The sequence below is a fragment of the Cryptosporidium ubiquitum genome (assembly GCF_001865345.1).
Source record: "Cryptosporidium ubiquitum isolate 39726 chromosome Unknown contig_12, whole genome shotgun sequence".
Taxonomy (NCBI): Eukaryota; Apicomplexa; class Conoidasida; order Eucoccidiorida; family Cryptosporidiidae; genus Cryptosporidium; species Cryptosporidium ubiquitum.
This window is the reverse complement of record NW_021639804.1, coordinates 476760-497767: the sequence shown is the minus strand read 5'-3', so window position 1 is coordinate 497767 and position 21008 is coordinate 476760. Positions and strand designations below refer to the sequence as shown.

At 28.2% G+C, this 21008-nt stretch overlaps 7 protein-coding genes across 7 annotated transcripts; 2 read left to right on the top strand and 5 right to left on the bottom strand.

Moving 5' to 3' along the window:
* Positions 1-1060: 1060 nt before the first annotated feature.
* Positions 1061-4261, bottom strand: cubi_02018 (uncharacterized protein; the record flags this gene model as incomplete). The annotated part of the gene is made up of 1 exon (XM_029019030.1): positions 1061-4261. One exon carries the CDS (start codon positions 4259-4261, stop codon positions 1061-1063), a length of 3201 nt encoding a protein of 1066 aa, XP_028876504.1.
* Positions 4262-5327: 1066 nt separating this feature from the next.
* Positions 5328-7955, bottom strand: cubi_02017 (uncharacterized protein; the record flags this gene model as incomplete). The annotated part of the gene is made up of 1 exon (XM_029019029.1): positions 5328-7955. The coding sequence occupies one exon, from the start codon at positions 7953-7955 to the stop codon at positions 5328-5330; it is 2628 nt and encodes an 875-aa protein (XP_028876503.1).
* A 1487-nt stretch (positions 7956-9442) lies between these two features.
* On the top strand, positions 9443-12034 carry cubi_02016 (uncharacterized protein; the record flags this gene model as incomplete). The annotated part of the gene is made up of 1 exon (XM_029019028.1): positions 9443-12034. One exon carries the CDS (start codon positions 9443-9445, stop codon positions 12032-12034), a length of 2592 nt encoding a protein of 863 aa, XP_028876502.1.
* A 238-nt stretch (positions 12035-12272) lies between these two features.
* Positions 12273-13745, bottom strand: cubi_02015 (WD40 repeat-containing protein; the record flags this gene model as incomplete). The annotated part of the gene is made up of 1 exon (XM_029019027.1): positions 12273-13745. The coding sequence occupies one exon, from the start codon at positions 13743-13745 to the stop codon at positions 12273-12275; it is 1473 nt and encodes a 490-aa protein (XP_028876501.1).
* Positions 13746-14112: 367 nt separating this feature from the next.
* Positions 14113-15702, bottom strand: cubi_02014 (uncharacterized protein; the record flags this gene model as incomplete). The annotated part of the gene is made up of 1 exon (XM_029019026.1): positions 14113-15702. The coding sequence occupies one exon, from the start codon at positions 15700-15702 to the stop codon at positions 14113-14115; it is 1590 nt and encodes a 529-aa protein (XP_028876500.1).
* Positions 15703-15959: 257 nt separating this feature from the next.
* Positions 15960-17420, top strand: cubi_02013 (uncharacterized protein; the record flags this gene model as incomplete). The annotated part of the gene is made up of 1 exon (XM_029019025.1): positions 15960-17420. One exon carries the CDS (start codon positions 15960-15962, stop codon positions 17418-17420), a length of 1461 nt encoding a protein of 486 aa, XP_028876499.1.
* A 3-nt stretch (positions 17421-17423) lies between these two features.
* On the bottom strand, positions 17424-20975 carry cubi_02012 (uncharacterized protein; the record flags this gene model as incomplete). The annotated part of the gene is made up of 1 exon (XM_029019024.1): positions 17424-20975. One exon carries the CDS (start codon positions 20973-20975, stop codon positions 17424-17426), a length of 3552 nt encoding a protein of 1183 aa, XP_028876498.1.
* Between the last annotated feature and the right edge of the window lie 33 nt (positions 20976-21008).

The window sequence follows — 21008 nt, the reverse complement described above, 5'->3', positions numbered from 1 at the left end:
TAATCTTTCTCTTAACAATAAAACTTTATTGTTTTGTAGATAACTTTTCATCACTTAATTATACCAATCAGTACACCTTTAGTCAAATTTCAAAATGAAATGTTAAAGGCTAATAATTTCTCAGTTTTAAACTCTTAATTAAATAAACGAAATTTATTTGGTGATAAATTTATCTATTAATTAATTATTTAATTAGATTGAGAATAGATATTTTATGTATTTTTTAATAATAATTCTAAAATACTCTCCCTTGTCTTTTCTTTAAATTTCCTATCTTATTTAATCTTTCTCATGATATTTTATTATTGTTATTTTTTTTTATTAATAATTATATTTTTACCTAAATTATCGTCTAATCTCTTTGACATGTTACCACCTGGGTGCACATTTTCGGCGCCAACAAATAATTCTCGGATAACACTGAGTGTTTTTTATATATATTATACACCCTAAAAATCTGAATTAAAATAACTGAATTTAAATGATTCTATATTTGCATATTAGAAAAAAAAATTTAGAATTTATTATTTGTTTTTCTAATGCTATTTCATAAATAAATTTATTTTTTAAATATTTACATTTTAGAGGATAAAAGCTTTGAAATTGTAAATTATGAAAATGTTTTTATTCAAAGGTATTAGTAAAAATTAAATAAAATAAAAATTAACTTTAATTTCTTTCTAATAATTATATGATCAATAACAATAATAATTGATACTACTTCTATCATTATTCTGTTAATTACAAACAATATTTTATTTGATAAACTAGTCAATTTTCCTTAAAAAAAATTACATAGCTACATTGCATGCAAGTGCATGCAATTAAACACGTCATTATAATTCAATATTTTTATTGTCCACACTGGATAGGAAAAAAAGTTTAAATTAATTAAAAAAAAACTGGTGAAATTTTGTCGAAATAATATATTTATAAATATGTAAATTTTCGTTATTGAAAAACAATAATCTTTTTTCATTAAAGTAACAACCATTTAAGAAAATGTAAAGATGAATACATTAATATATTTTTTATTCATTTATTGATGTGATTTATAAGATTATTTAAGTTCAACGTTAATTACACCATCAGCAATATCAATTTGTTGATTAAAATTATTATTTGTATGATTATTAACATTATTATTATTATTATTATTAGTGGTATTTATTTGGAATATCTTTTTATTAAAGGAAAAATCATGGCTTTTTGCAGGGAAAATGTGAATTTTGGGTGGAACACATCCGTGAACAATAAAAGTACTTGCAAGGAATGCCATGATATGCCATATTGAATGGAAGAACCAATAAGTATCAACGGTCTCAAGAAACCAAGTAATACATCCAATACCACCCATAATGAATCCAATTAATATGTGTCTAGGGGAGTAATACTCACGGTCAAATATAAAAATAAGTTTTTTATAAGCATTAATAATGGAATATTGCAAACGAATGATAAAATTATTTGCATTACGAATTGTTGAATTCAAATTATGAATAGGATTCGAATTTTGAGCAATATTATGTAATGAAATAATATCATTTACTTTTGAAATATCAAATTGAGCATTACTATGGCTATTTTGTATACCTTTACAATTTTCAATACAATTGGAAACTGGAGTTGAAGGATTAACTGGATGTGAATTCATCTCCTTATTATTCGAATTTTTTTCACTCTTTGAAATTAAATAAGTTGGAGTATTTGAAGTATTAGTAAGTTCAATGGGAATTGCACATGAGATTTCAAGATTAGGTGGTGAAAATTCTGTTGGGATTTTTTCACTATACAATTTAGTTGTATTGTACCAATATATTATTCTTGAAAATAATATTGTAAAACAATTTATTAATGGAATTACTGTTGTTATAAGTCTTGAAGTTAATAAAGTCAAAATAATTAGAATAAGTATTTGGCTAATTAAAAGTGAAATCTCAATTTTATAGTTAAACCTGCAAAGTAATATAAATACAAAAGAAATTATAAGTTGGGCTGAAATTAAATCGCCTTTTAAAAGTATATCTTCATGATCCACAAGTAGACCAACTTCTGCAGCATGAAAAATTGATGATACCAAACCTGCAATAAAAGCTAGAAAAGCAACTAACCATTTCTTCTTAAATATACATACACAAATTGTTGGAATAGCAACAAAATTTGTTCCTACTAACGTTATTGGATAAGCAAGTATTGACTGGCTTGATAAATAAGGATATGAGCAATAAAAACCACCCCATCCAGGATAGCAAGAGCAGTAAATATTAATATTATTTGAGTATTCAATAAGTGAACAGTCACCATGTCCTGAACATGTTGATTCTTTACATGTTGTTGGTATAATTTGATGCTTCATTCGAATATTTATTGATTTTATTGGGATATTTTCTGTTGATTTAATATCTGTATTAATACTCATCTTAAAAGTAAATGGAAGATTGTTATTTATTGTTAATAATGGTATTGAAATATTCGCTATTTGTAATAAAGAATTGTCAATTAATTTTGGTTTTGAAGCAATATTAAATATCTTTGTCTCTTTTAATTCATAATCTTTTATTAAATTATAATTATTCTCATTATATAAAGGATATCTTCCAAGTAATCCAACATAATCAATAATAAGTGAGCTGTTATATTTATTAAATAAATACAATAGCTCATTACTTATATACAAAAACAAATTATTACTATCAAAAGAAAGAATATTTGTTATTGTTTTTGGTATTACTATATAAAATGGTTCATTCAATTTAACATTAATATCCAAATTCTCGCTTTCTATTACTTTTGGAATATTTTCCAATCTATAATTTGGATTAATTTTCGTTGGTAACCATTTTACAATAAAAGGATCTCCTGTTAATTGTGTATAATTCAAATCATAAAAGAACTTCATATTAAAACTATCTATATTACTATTCTCTGACATTTCCAAGTCTATATTTGATCTTGTATTATATTGGAATATAAATGGATATATAAAGTATTTTGATGGTTTTATATTATTTAAAATAAAATGGACTTTGATCATCTTTGGATCTTCATTATCTGTTAATTTATTTCCATCATTTGCAAATACTTTAATTGTTATTGAGTCAATATTACTTCTGAGTTGTGGAGGAAGATTTTCATTTTTTATTAAATTATCACTTAAATCTTTCTTTAAGTCAATACATATATTTGGCGAAAGTGATGAAGTTAAATGCTTATCTATTGCTGGTATTGATGCCAATGATTTTTTATTATTATTATTAATCATACCACTGGAGTAATTTTCTTTTCTATCTAACAAATACCCTCTATCAGTTAATCTGTTATTTTTATTTATTGTATCCAATAATTCATCATTCCAATAATATGGCGACAAATAAATGCAGAAATTATGTGAAACATTGTTCATTGAATCATTTCCTTTATTTTGTTTATTAACATTCATTTCACCAATCTGAATTGAAAATTGTAAAACAGCATTACATATTGTAACAAAGTCATTCTCTAATACACAAACAGGAGTTGAAAATATCTTCAAATTATTCAATGGTAAATTATTACTGTTAATAATACTATCAGTTGATTCTTCTTTCTTTTCTTTGTTATTTATTGGACCAGTTAAACTATATTCTGAAGAAGGAGAAAGAGTAATAATTTCATTATTATTATATTCAACTAAGCATCCAATGCTTAAAATTACATATTGAGAAGAACAAGGACAATAATGTCTTCTAGTAAATTCTATATCAACATCTCCAATGTAAATGTCAATATTATAGGCATTATTATCTAAAAGTGGGAAGTTACATAAAGGTAATTTTCTATCCAATATTGAACCCTTACTAATACCACTTGGAATGTCAATTCTAGTATCATAATTATAAGGTGTTGCCAAATTTCCACATCTTAAAAAAATGGTGAATCCTTGAGTTAATGTACTTTCTATTATTTTAATCTCCAATTTTGGGTATATATATGAATTTGGTGTTGTTACTGAAAAATGGTAATTATCACATAAATATAACTTTTTTGTAGGCATCCATGTAATTTTAGAACCAATTACATTTTCATTCTTTAAACTATTACTATGAATACCATTGCCATTATTAGTAGTAATACTACCACTATCAGGATAGTTAGTTGTTAATTCATTTTCATCTTTTACTGAAATAAAGTTTTCACATGAAATTTTCTCAAATATTATTATTAAGAATATTAACAGGTATTTTGATATTGAAAAGTTTCTATTTAATTTAACTTTGCTCATTATTTATTGGTTTTACTTCACAATAACTTTATTGTATATTAATATTTATTGATTAAAATTATGTATATACGTGCATGTTATTTTCAACATCAACATATTTAAATTATTATTAAATTAGGTGTTTACCTGTATATCATGCATTAATGTTATATTTATGTATTTCAAAAAATAAATATAAGATATTTATGCAAATACATAAATTTATATGCAAAGTATAGAAAATTATTTAACCACACACTAAATTTCTGTATTATAACAAGTCATTTAATTATACCTTAAAATATATATCGTTTATTTGATCTGATTCTTCGTTAGTTAGTTGTTCCTTTGAAATGGTATGTCCAAAGTATTGGGTAGAACCTAGTTCATAAAAAATGAAAAGTAATGGATAATATCAGAATTTAATAATTTTTTTTCATTAGAATAAAAAATGCATTTACTTTAACTTGACAGTTTTTTTATGTTATAAATATTTAATATGTATATATATATTATATTCAAAACTTCCCGCCTTAAAATATTTTGATTATTATAATAGAATTGACCAAATTATAATAAATAATGTGTTATCTTATTAATATTAAATAATAATTCCCCACAATAATTTAATTCGTATAATTTTATTAATTTTTGTTGATTTTCTCCAGTATTCACATTTTTCACACATTTTTAGATCCGAAAAATTTTTCTTTCACACAGATTCTAATTATATGCTTTTAACACAACAATAGGAAATCGTAAATTATTAAACAATTTTATAGATCAGTATTTATCTCGTTATAATTTAAGAGATTTTGAATAGAATATAAATTGAATTATAGTACTTTATTTATATTATAATTAATATTTAACTATTTTAATATATTTGCAATGAAATATAATTACTACCTGTAAGATTTTTAATAAATCTTCTCAACTTTTTAAGAAATTTATCAATTTTAATTTATATATGAATATTTTGATTTTTTTTTTTTTTTAATTTAAAATATAGTTTTATAGTTAACCTGGAATGCAATTGAAGAAAAAAAAAAATCCATTATGATTCTTACTTTTAATATATTTTCTCTTAGCTCTTTACAGCAGTTCTTTCAACCTCCATTTGAACGAGATCACTAAAGCTAACTTTATTTACCTTTTTTTTCCTAGAAACTCTTTTGATTGGTACATTGAAATTATCTTTTAAATCATCTTTACTATTACTTTCTGAAGTAGTTGGTGATTTTGAATTAGATAAAGTTTCTTGAAAACTGTCAAACTTTTGTGTTATTATCTCATTAATTCCATTATTCAATTCATTATTATTTTCTTTTGATTCTTTCGGATTTGATATAATACTTTTACTATTTTCATTAGGTTTAAATAACTCGAGTTTATTTTCACTATGAGAATTATTATTATTTACATTCATACTCATCTTTAATTTTTCTAATAATTTATTGTTTTCACTTATAGCTGTTGAAATTTTTTCCATTACACCATCACTTTGTTTTCTTGTTATATCAAAGACCTTTGAAGTATAATCATCGTCATTATCTACCATTCCAAGGATTTTTTTCTGTTGTTCTTCTAATGCTGTTCTTGATATTGATGGTTTAACCTTAATTCGTTGATTTCCTTCTTTAGTCAATATATGTGAGAACTTTTCTTTAAACTCTTTGGTATTACTCATCATTTTCTCTTGAAATATTTTTGCAACATTAATGTTATTATTTTGACTTTTCTTATTTTCATTATTTGATGAATTTTCATTATAATTATTTTCGTCATATATCTTCAAAATTTCAAGCTCCTTCTCCAAACCAGTAAACATTTGGTCCATTTCACCTTCTAAAATTGGATTTATTTTTTTATTAGAATGATGATGATTATTATTATCACTAATATTAGTTTTCTTGTTACTGTTACCAGTATTTTCAGTATAATTTCTTTCTTCTCTATTATTAACATTGTAATTATATCCTATATCATACTCCGTTTCTTCTACATTATTCTCATATAAATTTAACACTCTATTTTCAACATCAATTTCTTTTTCTTTATCTTGTAAATATTCATACATTGAACCAACAACATAATCATCATCATTATCATTATCGTTATCTTTTCCATCTATATTATTTGCTAGTCTTTCCCTTTTATTATTATCAAAAGCCTTATCATTAAAATTCTTCATATTTGATTCATTTATCAATGCTTCTATTCTAGCTAGATTGTCCTTACTAATTTTTGAAGTATTTTTATCAGTAAAACTCTTGTTTTTCACCATATCTACACCCAATAATTGATTATCCTTATAATTTTCCATTACTAAAATATTCTCGTCTTGATCATAATCTCTCTCCTCATTTTCATATTCTTCTTGAGCAATTCCTTCTTGCTGATCTTCAGAAATATTATTTTCATATTTACCCATAGTCCAATTCAATGGATAATCATCCTTGTATGTCAGTTCATCCAATAATTCCAGACTTATTGGCTGATATGGGCCATATACTGCCAATCTATTTGAACTATATGATGTAAAATCATAATTACTATCAATTTGTTGTGTTAGTAAATTATATAATATTTCAATTTGTAGTAATAATACATAAGGTGAAAAATTTTCCATATATAAACTTGAAAGTGGTACTAATATAAATGGTATTTCACAATTAGTAATATTATTCATGGTTTCATCATCACTTTCACTCTCATCAATTAAAAAATTGTTTTCAAATTGTTTAATTAAAGAATGCTGTTTAACTATTGATACTTCTTTTTGTATATTCAAATATTTATTTATAGTTTGAAAAGAATAGTAAACTATTTCATGATTCCATTTAAACTCCTCTAATGTTTTTGGTACATAATACATCTGGCATAAAATTGCAGTATCTATCCACCCCATTTGATATAACATGATCATTATTAATATAAAACCATTTGAAGTAATATCGCATTGTAATGAGTTAATATATTTTGGTTCAAAATATTTTCCATCATTATTTGTTTTACTATTAATTTGCTCCATTTTGACGTAGTTAAAATTATTCACATAAACTTGTTCTTTTTCCTCCTCTTTTTCGTTATTTAACATGATTAAATTACTATTATTTTTCTCCTGATCATTTATTTCTTCCATGTTTAAACTCAAATATTTATTCCAACTTTCTATTCTTTCCAACAATTCATCATCCTTTATCTGATTAATGTTCTTTTTCATAATCATTTTATAAAAGTTTCTAATTGTTTCATTTGATAGTGATAAACCATGTAATATTAAGTACTCATTCATGTTATTTATTATTATTTTTGAATTAACCCGTAAATATGGAATCAAATAATGATGAAATATAGTACTAATAAATCTAATCACATTCTTTTCATTCATATCATATATTTCTTCAGCTTTTATTAATTCATTCTCTCCGCTTAAATATTCGGGCAATTGACTTTTTTCTGGTGGATTTAATATAAAATTTATACATAAATTAATATTATTAAGTGCTTGAGATCTGTTTAATGGCCTTTTATATATCACCAAATCACCTTCAGTATTATTATAGCCATACAAACTTGACCATTGTTTCAATAAATTCACAAGTAAAATTCCATCCCTAAATTCTTGGTAAAAGTTTTGGCTGGTTAACTCTATTGACCAAATATTAATATAATTGATATATCTAATAATAAAAATCTCAAATACCTCCATTTTTTATTTCGATTTTGTCTTTCTTATTTAGCTTTTGACAATTTAACTCAATCTTAAACAAATAACTTGTATATCTAATTAGATTAAATTCATTCAACAATAATAACGACAATAAATTGTACTGTATATTGGTAATTACTGTTATTTATCGTTTAATTCTTGATTTATTATAACATTACGATTATTTTTTATTCATTAATTTATGGAACTTTACTATTAATAAATTATGTTTACAATTATTAATTTTATTCTTTATTTCTATTTATTTATTTATTAATGTCAATCATGGATCTATTTTATGTTCGCCTGCATTTTTTGCAACATCACATGCAATATGCATGTACAATGACACGTCAGATTATAATTAATGTGGACAAAAACAACTAATTAAATTAAAAATAATACAATGAAGAGATAGATAAATAAAGATGAGTTCAACAATAATAGTAGAGAAAAAAAGAAAAGAATATAACTTAGATAGATATTAAATGAAATGTGTTAAATTTTTTTTTTATTTAAAGAAAAAAATATATATATATATTTGAATTATTTTATTAATATTCTTCAAGTTGGTTCCCATCTTTTCCCCTCACCAAAAAACATTTCAACTATGCCACTAGAAAAAGGCAAGACACGCAGTAAACGCCCGCCTATATTCCCCACATTTTAATAAAGTTTATATTATATGGAGAGTAAATCAATCAAATAAAATAGATATTTATTTATAAATTTAATATGGTAACTTTAATACTTGATAATTTACTTAATTATATCGGAAATGAGGGGCAATATCTCCCTACATCCCGTGGAATTTACGTACTTTGTTGTCTATATCGGTTTGTAGACGTCTAGAATTTAGTATATAAGATAAAATAAATAGCAGAATAAATAGAAATTAATTGCACCTGCTCAACTAGTATTGCAATCTGCATGTGCACTAGATGAATAATGGGTAACTTGGTGGATATATTAAATTTGTTACTATTTAATAAATAGGGGGAGTATAATTAATATTAATGAAATTTTTTTTAAAAAATTTTGCAATAATATATAGTTTAAAAAAAATATATATATTAAAGCTATTTTTCACTGGAAAAACTGCAAAAAAAAAAAAGTTTTCTTTTTTTCCCTTTAATTTAGAAATAAATACCAATTAAGATACTTTGGGAACTTAAATATAACTTTAACAATTTTAAGTGATTTTTGTAAGAATCTTTTTGGCTTTAATTATATTGTAGTGTTGACGACATTAACAAAAAAATAATAATAATAAAGAATTGATTATATTAAACACAAATAATAATTAAACTGATTCTTATTACTATATTATATTAAACTAACTCTAATTTCCAAAGGTAACTTCAAGTATATACTACACAGAATTAATAACATATAAAATATATATAAATATATATACATGTTATAATAAGATCAACTTAAGTTTATATATACCCAAATTAATTTATAACTAATCCCATTCAGAGTCTATGTATAATCAACAAAAGATATTAATTTCCAACCCTAATTCCCTTTGTGAAGGAAGTCAATCATTCTCTCCTCCATCAACAACTCTAACTCCATCATCCACACCTTCTAATACTCCTACAACCTCTTCATCATCAATTCCAACTCCCAATATTGCACAGATTGCATCTATAGCTACATCTCATATGACAAACCAGCAAATATTATCTCCTTTTATGTTCCAACAAGGAATAAATCAAGGATTCAACAACGGTATGTTGAACACAGCTTTATATAATGATCCAACATTACTACAGCTCTTCTTTACAAACTTATTCCAAGGGAACAATGGATTTATGCCATCAATCTATCCATATGGTTGTGGCTATGCTCCCTATATTCCAGGAGGAACAGCAGGAGGTGCAGCTGGGGCAACAGTAATTACTGGAACGAAGAATGGAATCCCAGGGGTAGATAATATATCAATTTCCCAAACACTTAAGGATAACGTGGAATCCGCCAAAAACCTAGAAACAAAGTTAGTCAAAACTAATGCTTCTGATAACTTAGGACAAGTAATTTTATCAACTCCAGAAAGAGCTAAGCAGGAAAATATTCTTCCTACAGACAAAATAGAAATCACAGGAGGCCTTGAAAATGGAAATATTGATGACACATCACTGAAGAAGAGACGAAAGGAATGCTCAATAGACTCTGTGAACAGCATTGTTGAGACCGTAGCTACAGAGACCAACTCAAATATGGATGAATCTAGCACTGAAAAGAAATCCATAATTGAAGTTGAAACCAGATCATTTGAGATCTCACAAGAGGACGATACAGAAAACACAGGAGAGGAAGATGATTCAGAACATACAACAGTTTTGGAAGAGAACCTTATGGAGAATGTGAGAAGTTCCTCTCAGTACTTACATTTAAAGTCCGAGGAAGCCAAATCAAATACAAACAACCTCAATTCTTCTATTGGAGGAGGATCTAATATTTCAGCAACTTCACATGAGGATGAACTCTTCCTCTCTAACGACAGAAAAACCTCTTTCGACAAAATTATGAGAATCCACTCTAGTTTAATAGGGTCTCTCTCTTGGACAGTCCCAACGGACAAGGATGATACCATTTTGAAATCAGTCAAAGAAAACAACGGAAATGGTGATAGTGATGCGCCAAACAATAAATTCTCAACAGGTATCAGTAATAGTTCATCATCAACCAATAAGCATGGTGAATCTAGTAAGTCTCTCAACCAAAATGGACAAGATGAGTATAATCCATTTATCCAAAGAGACTACAACCCAGCAAACGTCGCATGTTTCTCACCAAGAATGCTCCCTGATTGGCAGCTGAACTGGCTTAGAGATGTCACCAGATCTCTTTCTAACGTACCCAAGAGCCCAATGACAGGAATCCATTTTGACAGGACGAAGCCTGCATGGGCAGTCTCCTATTATGAATGTGAAACCAGAAAATACTACTTCTTTTTCATCCCAGATCTTTCAGAATACACCATTGAAATTACTTTGGCCGCTGCTATTGGCTGCAGACAAAATGTTGTCGCAAGAGGTGCCCATAAAAGAAAGAAGCCAGGGGTACTCACTTTTAACCTTTATAGCGGACAGTTCGAAAAATCTACTTCTGAAGCACACACTATAAACGAAATCGCTCCAGAACATTCAGGGATTTGCCGCCAAGGATTTAGAAAGAATGCAATACTCGGAGCCAACAATGCTTGCAACAACATGAAGATCCAGTGTGCTGGGCCCATTAACCATCAAAACTCTGGTGCCTCATCCATTCTTAACAACACCATCACGCCTGAATTTTCTGGCAATAATCAAACCCAACCTAATAGCCATCACCTCTCTACCTTATTCGTACCAAACAGAAACCATATCAATTTGTTAGACCCCTCAATGTCTACACTCAGTAATTTTCATGTTACCAGTCAAATGCATGCACATCCACATGCAGGTGCCGCTCAATTTTTATTTCCCCACATGGCAATAAATGGTCAACATTCTTCGCAACCAGCTGCAATGGCTTCTTTAATGCAAGGGGCTTCCCAAAATATGATGTTGGAGACTTTTCAGCAAAATGCACTAAGGAATGCATCTTTGCTCTATGCAGCAGCGTTATCATCTTCAGGACCCACTGGGCTTTGTGGTGCAGTTAATGCTCCACATTTGCCAATTAATAATCCAGTTTCTTCTTCTATTGCAATTTCTGCGAATGTTGGCCCTGCTATTGTAGTGGATAGTTCTTCATTGGGAAATATTGACGCAAATACTGGGAATTGTGGGAACCAAGTAATACTGCCATCAGAAACAAAAGCAGTTTCCACTTCTCCAAATGCCCAAACTACATTCGGATCTAATAATAATGCTGTGGAGAAAATCACTAAATCTTCAGTAGTTCCTGTTTCTAACAATAATACCACAAAAACAAGTGTTATTGATAACGAAAATATTACTTGCACAACTACTGATTCTGCATGTATTCCCGTTGCTCCTGTAACCCCAGCTTTATCTTCCAGCAATGAGAATTCCAACAACAGCAATATAATGCTAGATAGAGTAGCTTTGGGAAAGCTAGTTTAGAGAGAGAAACATAGTAGATTTACTCTGAATACAGATAGAATTATTAAAATATTAAATCAATTCAATTAAAGAAACCAATAGTAAGTAGTTTTGATATATTATAATTAAGTTTATTATAAGAATAATATTATTAAAGTATAAAAACTATTGCAAATTTTAAGATTTTGTTTTATATTATTTAATCTTAAACAAAAAATAGTACTCAAACCAAATATATTTATTGATATATTGGTAAAATTCATATATATTCATTGATTCTGTATAATAATACATCACCTTTGTCGTTACCTGCTGCAAGATAACCTCCGTACTCTGAAAAATCCATTGAAGTTACGTATTTTAAGGGGGTTCTTGCTGTGGGCCAGTTACTATATACATGACCAGTATATAAGTTAATTAACTTTAAAGAATCTTTAGTCCATTTTGTGGAAATTGCAGCAATTTCATTTCTGGGATGTATAGCCATGCTAGTAATACTAGTACATATGTTATTAATAATATACTTTGGAATCTTAAATTCAGAATTTTTACTTTGATTTTCAGATTTTTCTCCAATTCTTTGAATATCATCTCCTAATGAATAAATGTTAACATATCCTGTAGTAGAACCAGTCATAACATAGGAAGAAGAGACGCTTTTTCTTTGAACTTTACTTCTATAAGATGAGACAATACTGGTTATACAGAGAGATCCATAATCTACGATTCTTTCTCTGCATCTTCCAGTATTAATGTCCCAAATGTATATTTCACCAGTATTACTGGTTGAAATAATTTGATCATTTTCAATTGGGTGAAAAGCTAAGCCTGTAACACTTTCATTCATCTTAAAAGAACGAACAAGTTGTTTGGTTTGTTCATCCAGAACTAAAATAGTACCATTAGATGTAGATAAACCTATATAAGATCTATCAAGTCCTTCACTTTTTTGAATAGTCAAATTCCAATACCTTTTGTCTTTTCTTCCTGCTATTCCAGGTAAAAAGTTGATCTTTCCTTCTAATAAATCAAACACTCCAATTCTTGAACGTGGACCTAAAAACATTATTTCTTCAGTCGAATTTGTGAATTTTGACTCATATATTGGAAAGTTATCAAAAAATAAAGATGATATTAACTTATTCTCAACACCATCTACACTAAATAACTTTATTTTCTTATCCCAGCCACTAACTGATAACAACGATGTATTGTTTCCATTTTCAATATGTTGTCCTTTATGAAACTCTAATGACTTAACAACACATCCACTCGGAGATTGTACATTAGCATTAGTTAGTCTTTTAATATCAATCTTTGATCGGTTTATGAGACGTTGTCCGTTTTTAATTAATCTATTATTTCTTGTAATTTTGTAATCTTGGATATATCTATAAATTTTACCCGTTTTTATTTCACGAGAAGCTTCAAAATCTGCTTTTGTATCGGATTTTACCTCATCTACTATTTCTTGACTTAAATTGTCTTGATTAGCAGGTTCAAACATTTCTTTTCTTGCTTTGTAAATCCATTCATTGCTTTTTGTCTTAAAAACTTTATTATTGTGGAATTCTCTCAGTCTTTCTGAGTACTCTTTTCCATCTATTGACTTTTCTCCATCAACTTTTCTTAATTTCCTTAACTTTAAATTTTCGGAAATGTCAATTTCGACATTTTCGTCATCAGAATCACACCAAACTTTTGATTTTTTCTGAATCTTATGAACATCCATTATAAAAACTCGTGCCTTGCCAACTTCTTTTTTTATTATACTTTACAAGTAATTTTTAATCTCAACAAGAGTTTGAATTAAGCTCTCTAAATTTGTTACTTCCTTATATAAACTTGTAAAAAGAAAAGCGTGCTAGCACTCTTTCTTCACTTAACAAATTTTACTAATTTAAAATTTTTAGAGGAAATATCAACAAAATCACCAATAAATTTATTTCCCTTATATATTATTTATTTTGGGTCTATAATACTAATCATTTTCTGACTCATTAATTTCTCTCGTTTTTGGCGCCACACCGGTGTGGCGCCACAAATTTTGTTTAAAAATTGCAAAATAATAAATGCATGTGAAATGGAAATAATATAAATTACTCAAATTTTATTTTTGAATGTTTGATAATTCTGAAAATAGAAATAATTATAACAAACAAAATTGGAAGAGTTACAGGAGAGTAAACTGCTGCAACGAGATCCAAGTTAAAAGTCTTTTTATTGTGGAACTCGGAATTAAAAAGTAAATCATTTGAGTTTTGAAGAATTGTGGGGAAGTAGTCATGGCTGATCATATGAATATTAGATATAATTTCATTCATGTGTTTAACAGCGTAAATTATATGGTTTGGGAGTTTGAATTTGTTGTAAAAACTCAGTGTTGAGAAAAATATATCAATATTATGAATAATTTTATTTAATATGTAATTGGACTGAATAAGTTGAATTGCTGAAATCTGCCACTCAGATAAAAAAATGTTTTGATTTTCTTTTTTAATGTGGTTTTTAAAAGTTATGTTGTTAAGTCTGCTTTTGAAGTTTAGTTTGTAATTTTTTGGAAGCATGAGTGATCTGATTACAGTAATCCAAGAAATTACTGAGTATGTTAGTGAATTAGTATCATTACCAATATTGGAGTGAGTAAATAGAAAATCCTTGCTTTTGCTAGTAAAGCTGTAATTATTAGTATTATTGAAAATTGAAAAGTAATTAAAAATCGGCAATATTAAGGTGTTTTCGTCATAATATTTATAATTGTTATTAAAGTTTTGTATTAACCTATTATAGGTCTTTTTATTATCTTGGAAATCTATACTACCTTTGGAAATGTATTTGTTTTGTTTGTTAATATTAATATGTAATAGCTGATTTATTTGAGAAAGAAAGTTCTCAAATACCAAGTATGATCGATTTCTTTCATAATTAGGTAAATTGGTATAATTCATTTCCAAATCAAACAAGTTGTACATAAAAATCTGAAGAGAACTATACTTGGTAATCTCAGGTTCATTTTCAGTAAATTTTAAAAACCATATATCAAAAAGGTCGTTCAAAATAATAAAAAAATCACTTTTAGTTATTTTACTATTTAAACAAAACAGTGAAATCTTACTATTATACAAGTTAATAGTATTTTCAGAGTTGCTTCTACCACAATTTTTGAAAGAAACAAATATCGAGTATGAAAATTGATTATCTTGATGCTTAAATATATTCAGAGATTCTAAATATGATTCAAAGTGATTTTCTATAGGATTTTGAACATTTGAAAAATTGATCGAGTTTGTACTAATTAAATTAGCCTTAAGAACAATTTTGTTGCTTTCATTTCCAAATTTTGAGTTTTGACTGTTATACAGTATTTCCCTAGAATAATAACCACTTTTTGAAAATATATTCTCTTTAAGGATTTTAAGATCACTCTCAACTAAGCCTGTAATATCAATAGAAACATTATTTATGCGGTTTTCGTGTTTTAAATTCAGGAAATTTGATCTAAAATTATAAAACAAGTAATTAATCTCGAAAGCCCCAAATAGTGAATTTTTAAATATATATAAATAATCAGCTGAAAAGTACAATGTGTAGACCAAAACAAAATACACTATCCAAAAAGCACAGACTTTCACGTTAATTTGAATTAGCAAACTATTAATAATAGCCTTCTTTTCATTTTCCTCTGTCATTGAAAATTACTTTTTTTCAATAATTGACTCGTTAAAAAATTTTATTATATTACATACCAGTACTAAGGTACCGATACATGGCGCCATTCCCCACATCAATGCACACGTAAAAAAAATGTTTTTTTATATGGGAAAAAATTAATTAATTTAGTAATTTCTCTTGGTGTTGTTAATTGGTAGTTATTCAAAGAAAAGAGTAAGGTAATAATGGACAGATGAATTGTAAACTTTTTATTTTATCAGTAATAACCATACTAATGAGCTTGAAGATACATCCTTTTTGGTGTGATGATCAAGTTATTAAAAATGTAAAACCAATAATAAGTGAGTTATTTGATATGTTACTGGAAAATATTGAGGTTAAAAGAAAGAAGGAAAATTACCTAAATAATATATTGATTGAGAAAAATAAGTTCCAACTAGATACAAAAGAGCAGGAATTAAATCCAAATTTGGAGCAAGATGAAGAACAAAAAAGAGTGATCATGAGTAGGAAGGTAAGGAATGAAGCAATCCAAGAAAGAATAAAAATTGTAGATAGAGAAATAACAATCCTAGATGGTCAAATGAGATTAAGACTAGGAATTATTGCAAGTTTAATCTTTGGAAACCAGTCAGTTCTGGTATTTAAACAGTGGAATGAAAATTACTCCGAAATAAGTCAAGATTACGGTTTATTATGCTCTTCATCTAATATTAATAGTAACTTTATAACAAAGCTTTCTGTGTTTAGAGAAATTGAAGGTTCAAATAAGAATAATTTAGTGTTTGAAATGAAACAAGAAATATCAGAATTACAAGAAAAGACTTTTTTACTATGTCTTTCAGATAGTATTACTAGTAACCATTCAATATATATTACTAAGCTTTCATTTTCTTCATATAATGATTCAGAGGAAATTCGTACCCATACAGAAAATAATTACATCCAGCTTAAAGATTCTGAAGGTAAAAATGAGCTTGAATACTATGAATTTCTGGAAATGGACAAAGAAGGGTATGATCAAATTTTGGTAAGAACGAGAGTTCCAAATGACCAGAAATGCTCAAATTTCAAACTTATATTACTGGATAATCACAAAAATCTGGTTGGAAATGGTAATTTGTTATCTGAAACAAATATGATAGGTTCTCAAAATATTTGTTTTTGGAGCTTGAAATTGGAAAATTCTCAATTCAAAAATTCTGATCTACTGGAAATTGTGCAAAGACACAGAGACAGTGGAGCTATCTTTCCCGTATCAATAGTGAAGTTATTGCCTTTAAACCATGAAAATCGTATGGGTAGATCTATTTTCTCAAACTCCACTTTGTTTAAAGTACTTTTCTTAATTTTGAACTTAATCCCCATAACATTACTTACATTTGGAGTTTATATAATTCTGATCGAAATTTGGACGATAATACCTCCAAAATTATTTAAAAATAAGAAATACCTTATTAATCCTACATTAAAATCTAGTAGATATCAACCAAGAGCTAATAATTGTGGCAAAGAAACCTTTAGCAATACAGAAAAAGAAAGAAACATCAGTAGGCATGACAATATAAAAGAAACTAAGCCAGTGCAACTCTCCAACTTTGATATCGTCACCAAAAAAGATCTGAATTCTGAAGAATCAGGACTCTCTTCAGGGGAAAATGAGCAGATAGTCAAAGATGACCCTTTCAGATATTTTGACTCGGACTGCTCAATTAGCACTCACACAGGTATTTAAAATTTAAAAAAAAGGTATTTTAGAATTATCCTTCTTCAAAACCCAATAATTATCCTTACTAGACCCACTGCTTGACTTATTTAATGTACAAATCTGTTTTAAGATTTTCTTAAATAAACCATGATTTGAGTCTGGGATCAACTCTCCAAAACTACCCAATAAGTCTTCTGTGCTTGTCTTTATCCCAAGTCTTTCTCTCTTTAAAAAATATTCCGTTAACCTTCTTCTTATCGACCCCTCATCCCACCCACCTATTTGTTTAGCCTCCTCACCCTCCTGGGAATTCCATGCATTTCCCCCTTGTGAGACTCTCTGACGTTTTAAATTCCGTAAAATAATAGAACTTGGCGCGCCCGCCTGACCTGATTTACCGGTCCATGTGGGAACACTATAATCATAATTGCTTCTTTCAATTTCTGATTGTCTGATAAGTTCAACAGAAGTTTTAATAATTTCATTGGTAGCTTCTGTCAAATCATCATTCATGGAGTTGCTGAATGAATATGTAACACTTCCATTGTGTGAATTCTGTGACAGATTGTTTTTACCAGAACTTCCAATACTATTGGAAATTAAATTATCGTCATTATTGTCTCCTAAAATGCTCATAATGGCATTGTGTTCGGATTTAGCATCACAAGTTATCTCTCCAAAAAGATTAAGTTCATCATTCATGACTTCCTTCTTGCATGAATTGCTAAATCTATGATTGTTATATTCATTATATCCTGTTTTGTCAGATGAGTCAAAGTCATCAAAGTAGCTGTTGTAAGTGTTTCCGTCCTTCCTTTGTCTTGTTTTTCCTCCCCAAATGTTTTTGATATTCTTTACATAGCTAGAAACCAGTTTTGGATTAGAAACATAATTTTTTGGCTTTCTAGGTTTTTTAATCAACTCATTAAAATTTGTCCAGTTTAAGCTTGATTGATTCTTTGGGTCCTTAAGTATCTGCTTTGCAATAAACTCCTTAAATAGTTGTCTTTGGAAAATCTTCTCTTCTATAGTGTCTCTTGTGATTAATCTGTAAACTATTACTTCCTTTTTTTGCCCAATTCTCCAACATCTTTCTTTAGCTTGAATATCTGTCATAGGATTCCACCAAGGATCATATAGGATCACTCTATTTGCTCCAATAATGTTTAATCCAACCCCTCCTACTCTGGATGTCAAAATGAATAAGAAGATAGATGAATCTTGATTAAATCTTTTTACTAGTGAAAATCTAGTACTTAAAGGAGTTGAACCATCTAAAGTTAAAACATCTCTATTGGGTCTCAAATCAAGATCTTTCTCTAAAAGGCCAGAAAGCAACTTCAAAGTCCTTACTCCTTGTGTAAAAATAAGAACTCTGTGTTCTTTCTTATCTCTCCAAAGCTTTAATATAGACATTAATGCCTGATATTTTCCACTATCTTTCCCATCCACACTTATAATCCTTTGTGAATGTGAATCATTTGATTCCACATTTAAATTTAGAAACATATTACTTTGTGTTAAATCATTATCGGACCCTCTGCTTCTTAAAGCTCTATTCCATCTTATCTCTCCATTAAAACTATTTTCATCCTCTTGGTCTTCATAAAAGTCAAAATCTGAATCTATTTCTCCATTCTTGTTTTGTCTTCTAACCAATTTTAACAACTCTGGATGGTTACATACTTCTCTTAATATGTTTAATAGAGCAAAATACTTTGAAATCCCATACATCTTATTCTTTACCAGCTGTTTGGCCTGGAGAAGATCCAAACAATTACAGTAAACATCATATTGTACAGAAGTTAAGCTACAAAATAGCACATGTTCTGCTTGAGATGGAAGCTTTAAAACGTCCTGTAACTCATGTTTCCTTCTTCTCAAAATGCAAGTTTTAATTAGTTCCTGAAGAATTCGAGTACAATTAAAAGCTCTCATGGTTTGAACTTTTGCAGCATTCTTCAGCTCTGCTTGTTTTATGGGAATCACAAATTGTTGTTCAAATACAGGTAGTGTCCCAAGCTTTCCTGGATAAACAAAATCTATGAGACTCCATAATTCCTTTAGGTCATTTTGTATTGGCGAACCAGATAATAAAAGCCTATTACAAGTACCTAAAGATTTTACAGCCAAAGTAATTCCAGAATCAGGATTTCTGATTTTATGTCCCTCGTCCAAAATGACATAAAACCAGTTTATTTGTCTCAATTTTTGCAAATTACGTCTCAAAGTTTCATAAGTTGTAATTACCAAAAGCTCTGTACTTGCTTTTTCCACCTCTCTGAGTTTTTCAAACATTACTCTTCTTTCACTTTCCCCTTTTCCATGAAATAAAATTATTCTTATTGGATAGTACCATCTATTAAATACTTCAATCCAATGGGAAATTAGAGTAGCTGGAAGTACCAAAAGTACCATCTTACAGTTATTTGTCTCAAAATTAGATTCATATTCTACAAAGCTTAGAGATCTTAAGAGTGAAGATTCACCTGGTAAATCCTTAATTAATTCTGTTTCATTCTTAATGTTCGGTACCTTATGATATCCACCAGTAAACCTCGGGATTGTTTCTAAATTCAAGTCTGACTCAGATTTTACTTGAGATTTAATATTAAATAAACTTGATTCATCTCCCAGAATGGTTTCTTGGTTACGTTTAAATGTAATAAATAGTGCAGCAATAAATGATGCCACTGTGATTGACTTTCCTAATCCCATTTCATCTGCTAATATCCCTCCATGGTTATTACAATACAAACCCCACATCCAAAGAACTCCCTCCTTCTGGTGTGGATATAAAGCATTCCAAATCTTGTCCCAAATAAATAGTTGGTTGTTCTCTGAATCTCTTGAAATCTTTATTATCTTCAAGTTACTTGTTTCAACATTAGTATTGTTTTCACTGTAGTTGCTAATGTTAGTACGGCTACTTCCAACCGTCTGGTTAATCTTATTTCTGCTTTTGAATACTCTATTCCTGTACCTCTCTAAGTCTATATCATCCTTTACTTCAAAACCTTCATCTAATAAGGTATCCATCTCAATAATGTCTCCAAAGATAGGTTCAAGTTCAGAATCTGGCCTAGAGTCAGGCACGAGATCATTAATTGATTCATACATTGATTCTTGTTCCTCTGAAATATGACCTTGTTGAACATCGTTGTTACCTGCCTCGGTTTTAATTAAGGTGGATCTTGAAGCTTCTTCTCCAAATCCAAGCAAAGCATCTCTATTCAAAGAGGAGTTACCAAGACCTTTGGTTTCTTTTTCTTTTGATGGTTTATTTGATGTATTAAAGTGAGACTTTACTTGCTCAAAAATAGTATTACTCACTTCATTTGCATCCACCAAAGAAACCCCAAGATCCCTAAGCTCTTGAGCCTCAGAATGATCAAAATAAGTATCTAAAATATTTTGGTTTTCATAAAATGAAACAATTCCATCATTCTGGACCCCCTCATCCTCTTTTTCGTGCTCTTTCTCATATCCTCTTTCTTCATTCTGGCTTGAGTTAGTTTGGGAATTGCCATTTATTAAGCTTTGATCAGTTTCCTGCTTAATCCAGACTGTAGCTTCATCCATAAAATATACTAGAACCGAGTAATTCAATTATTT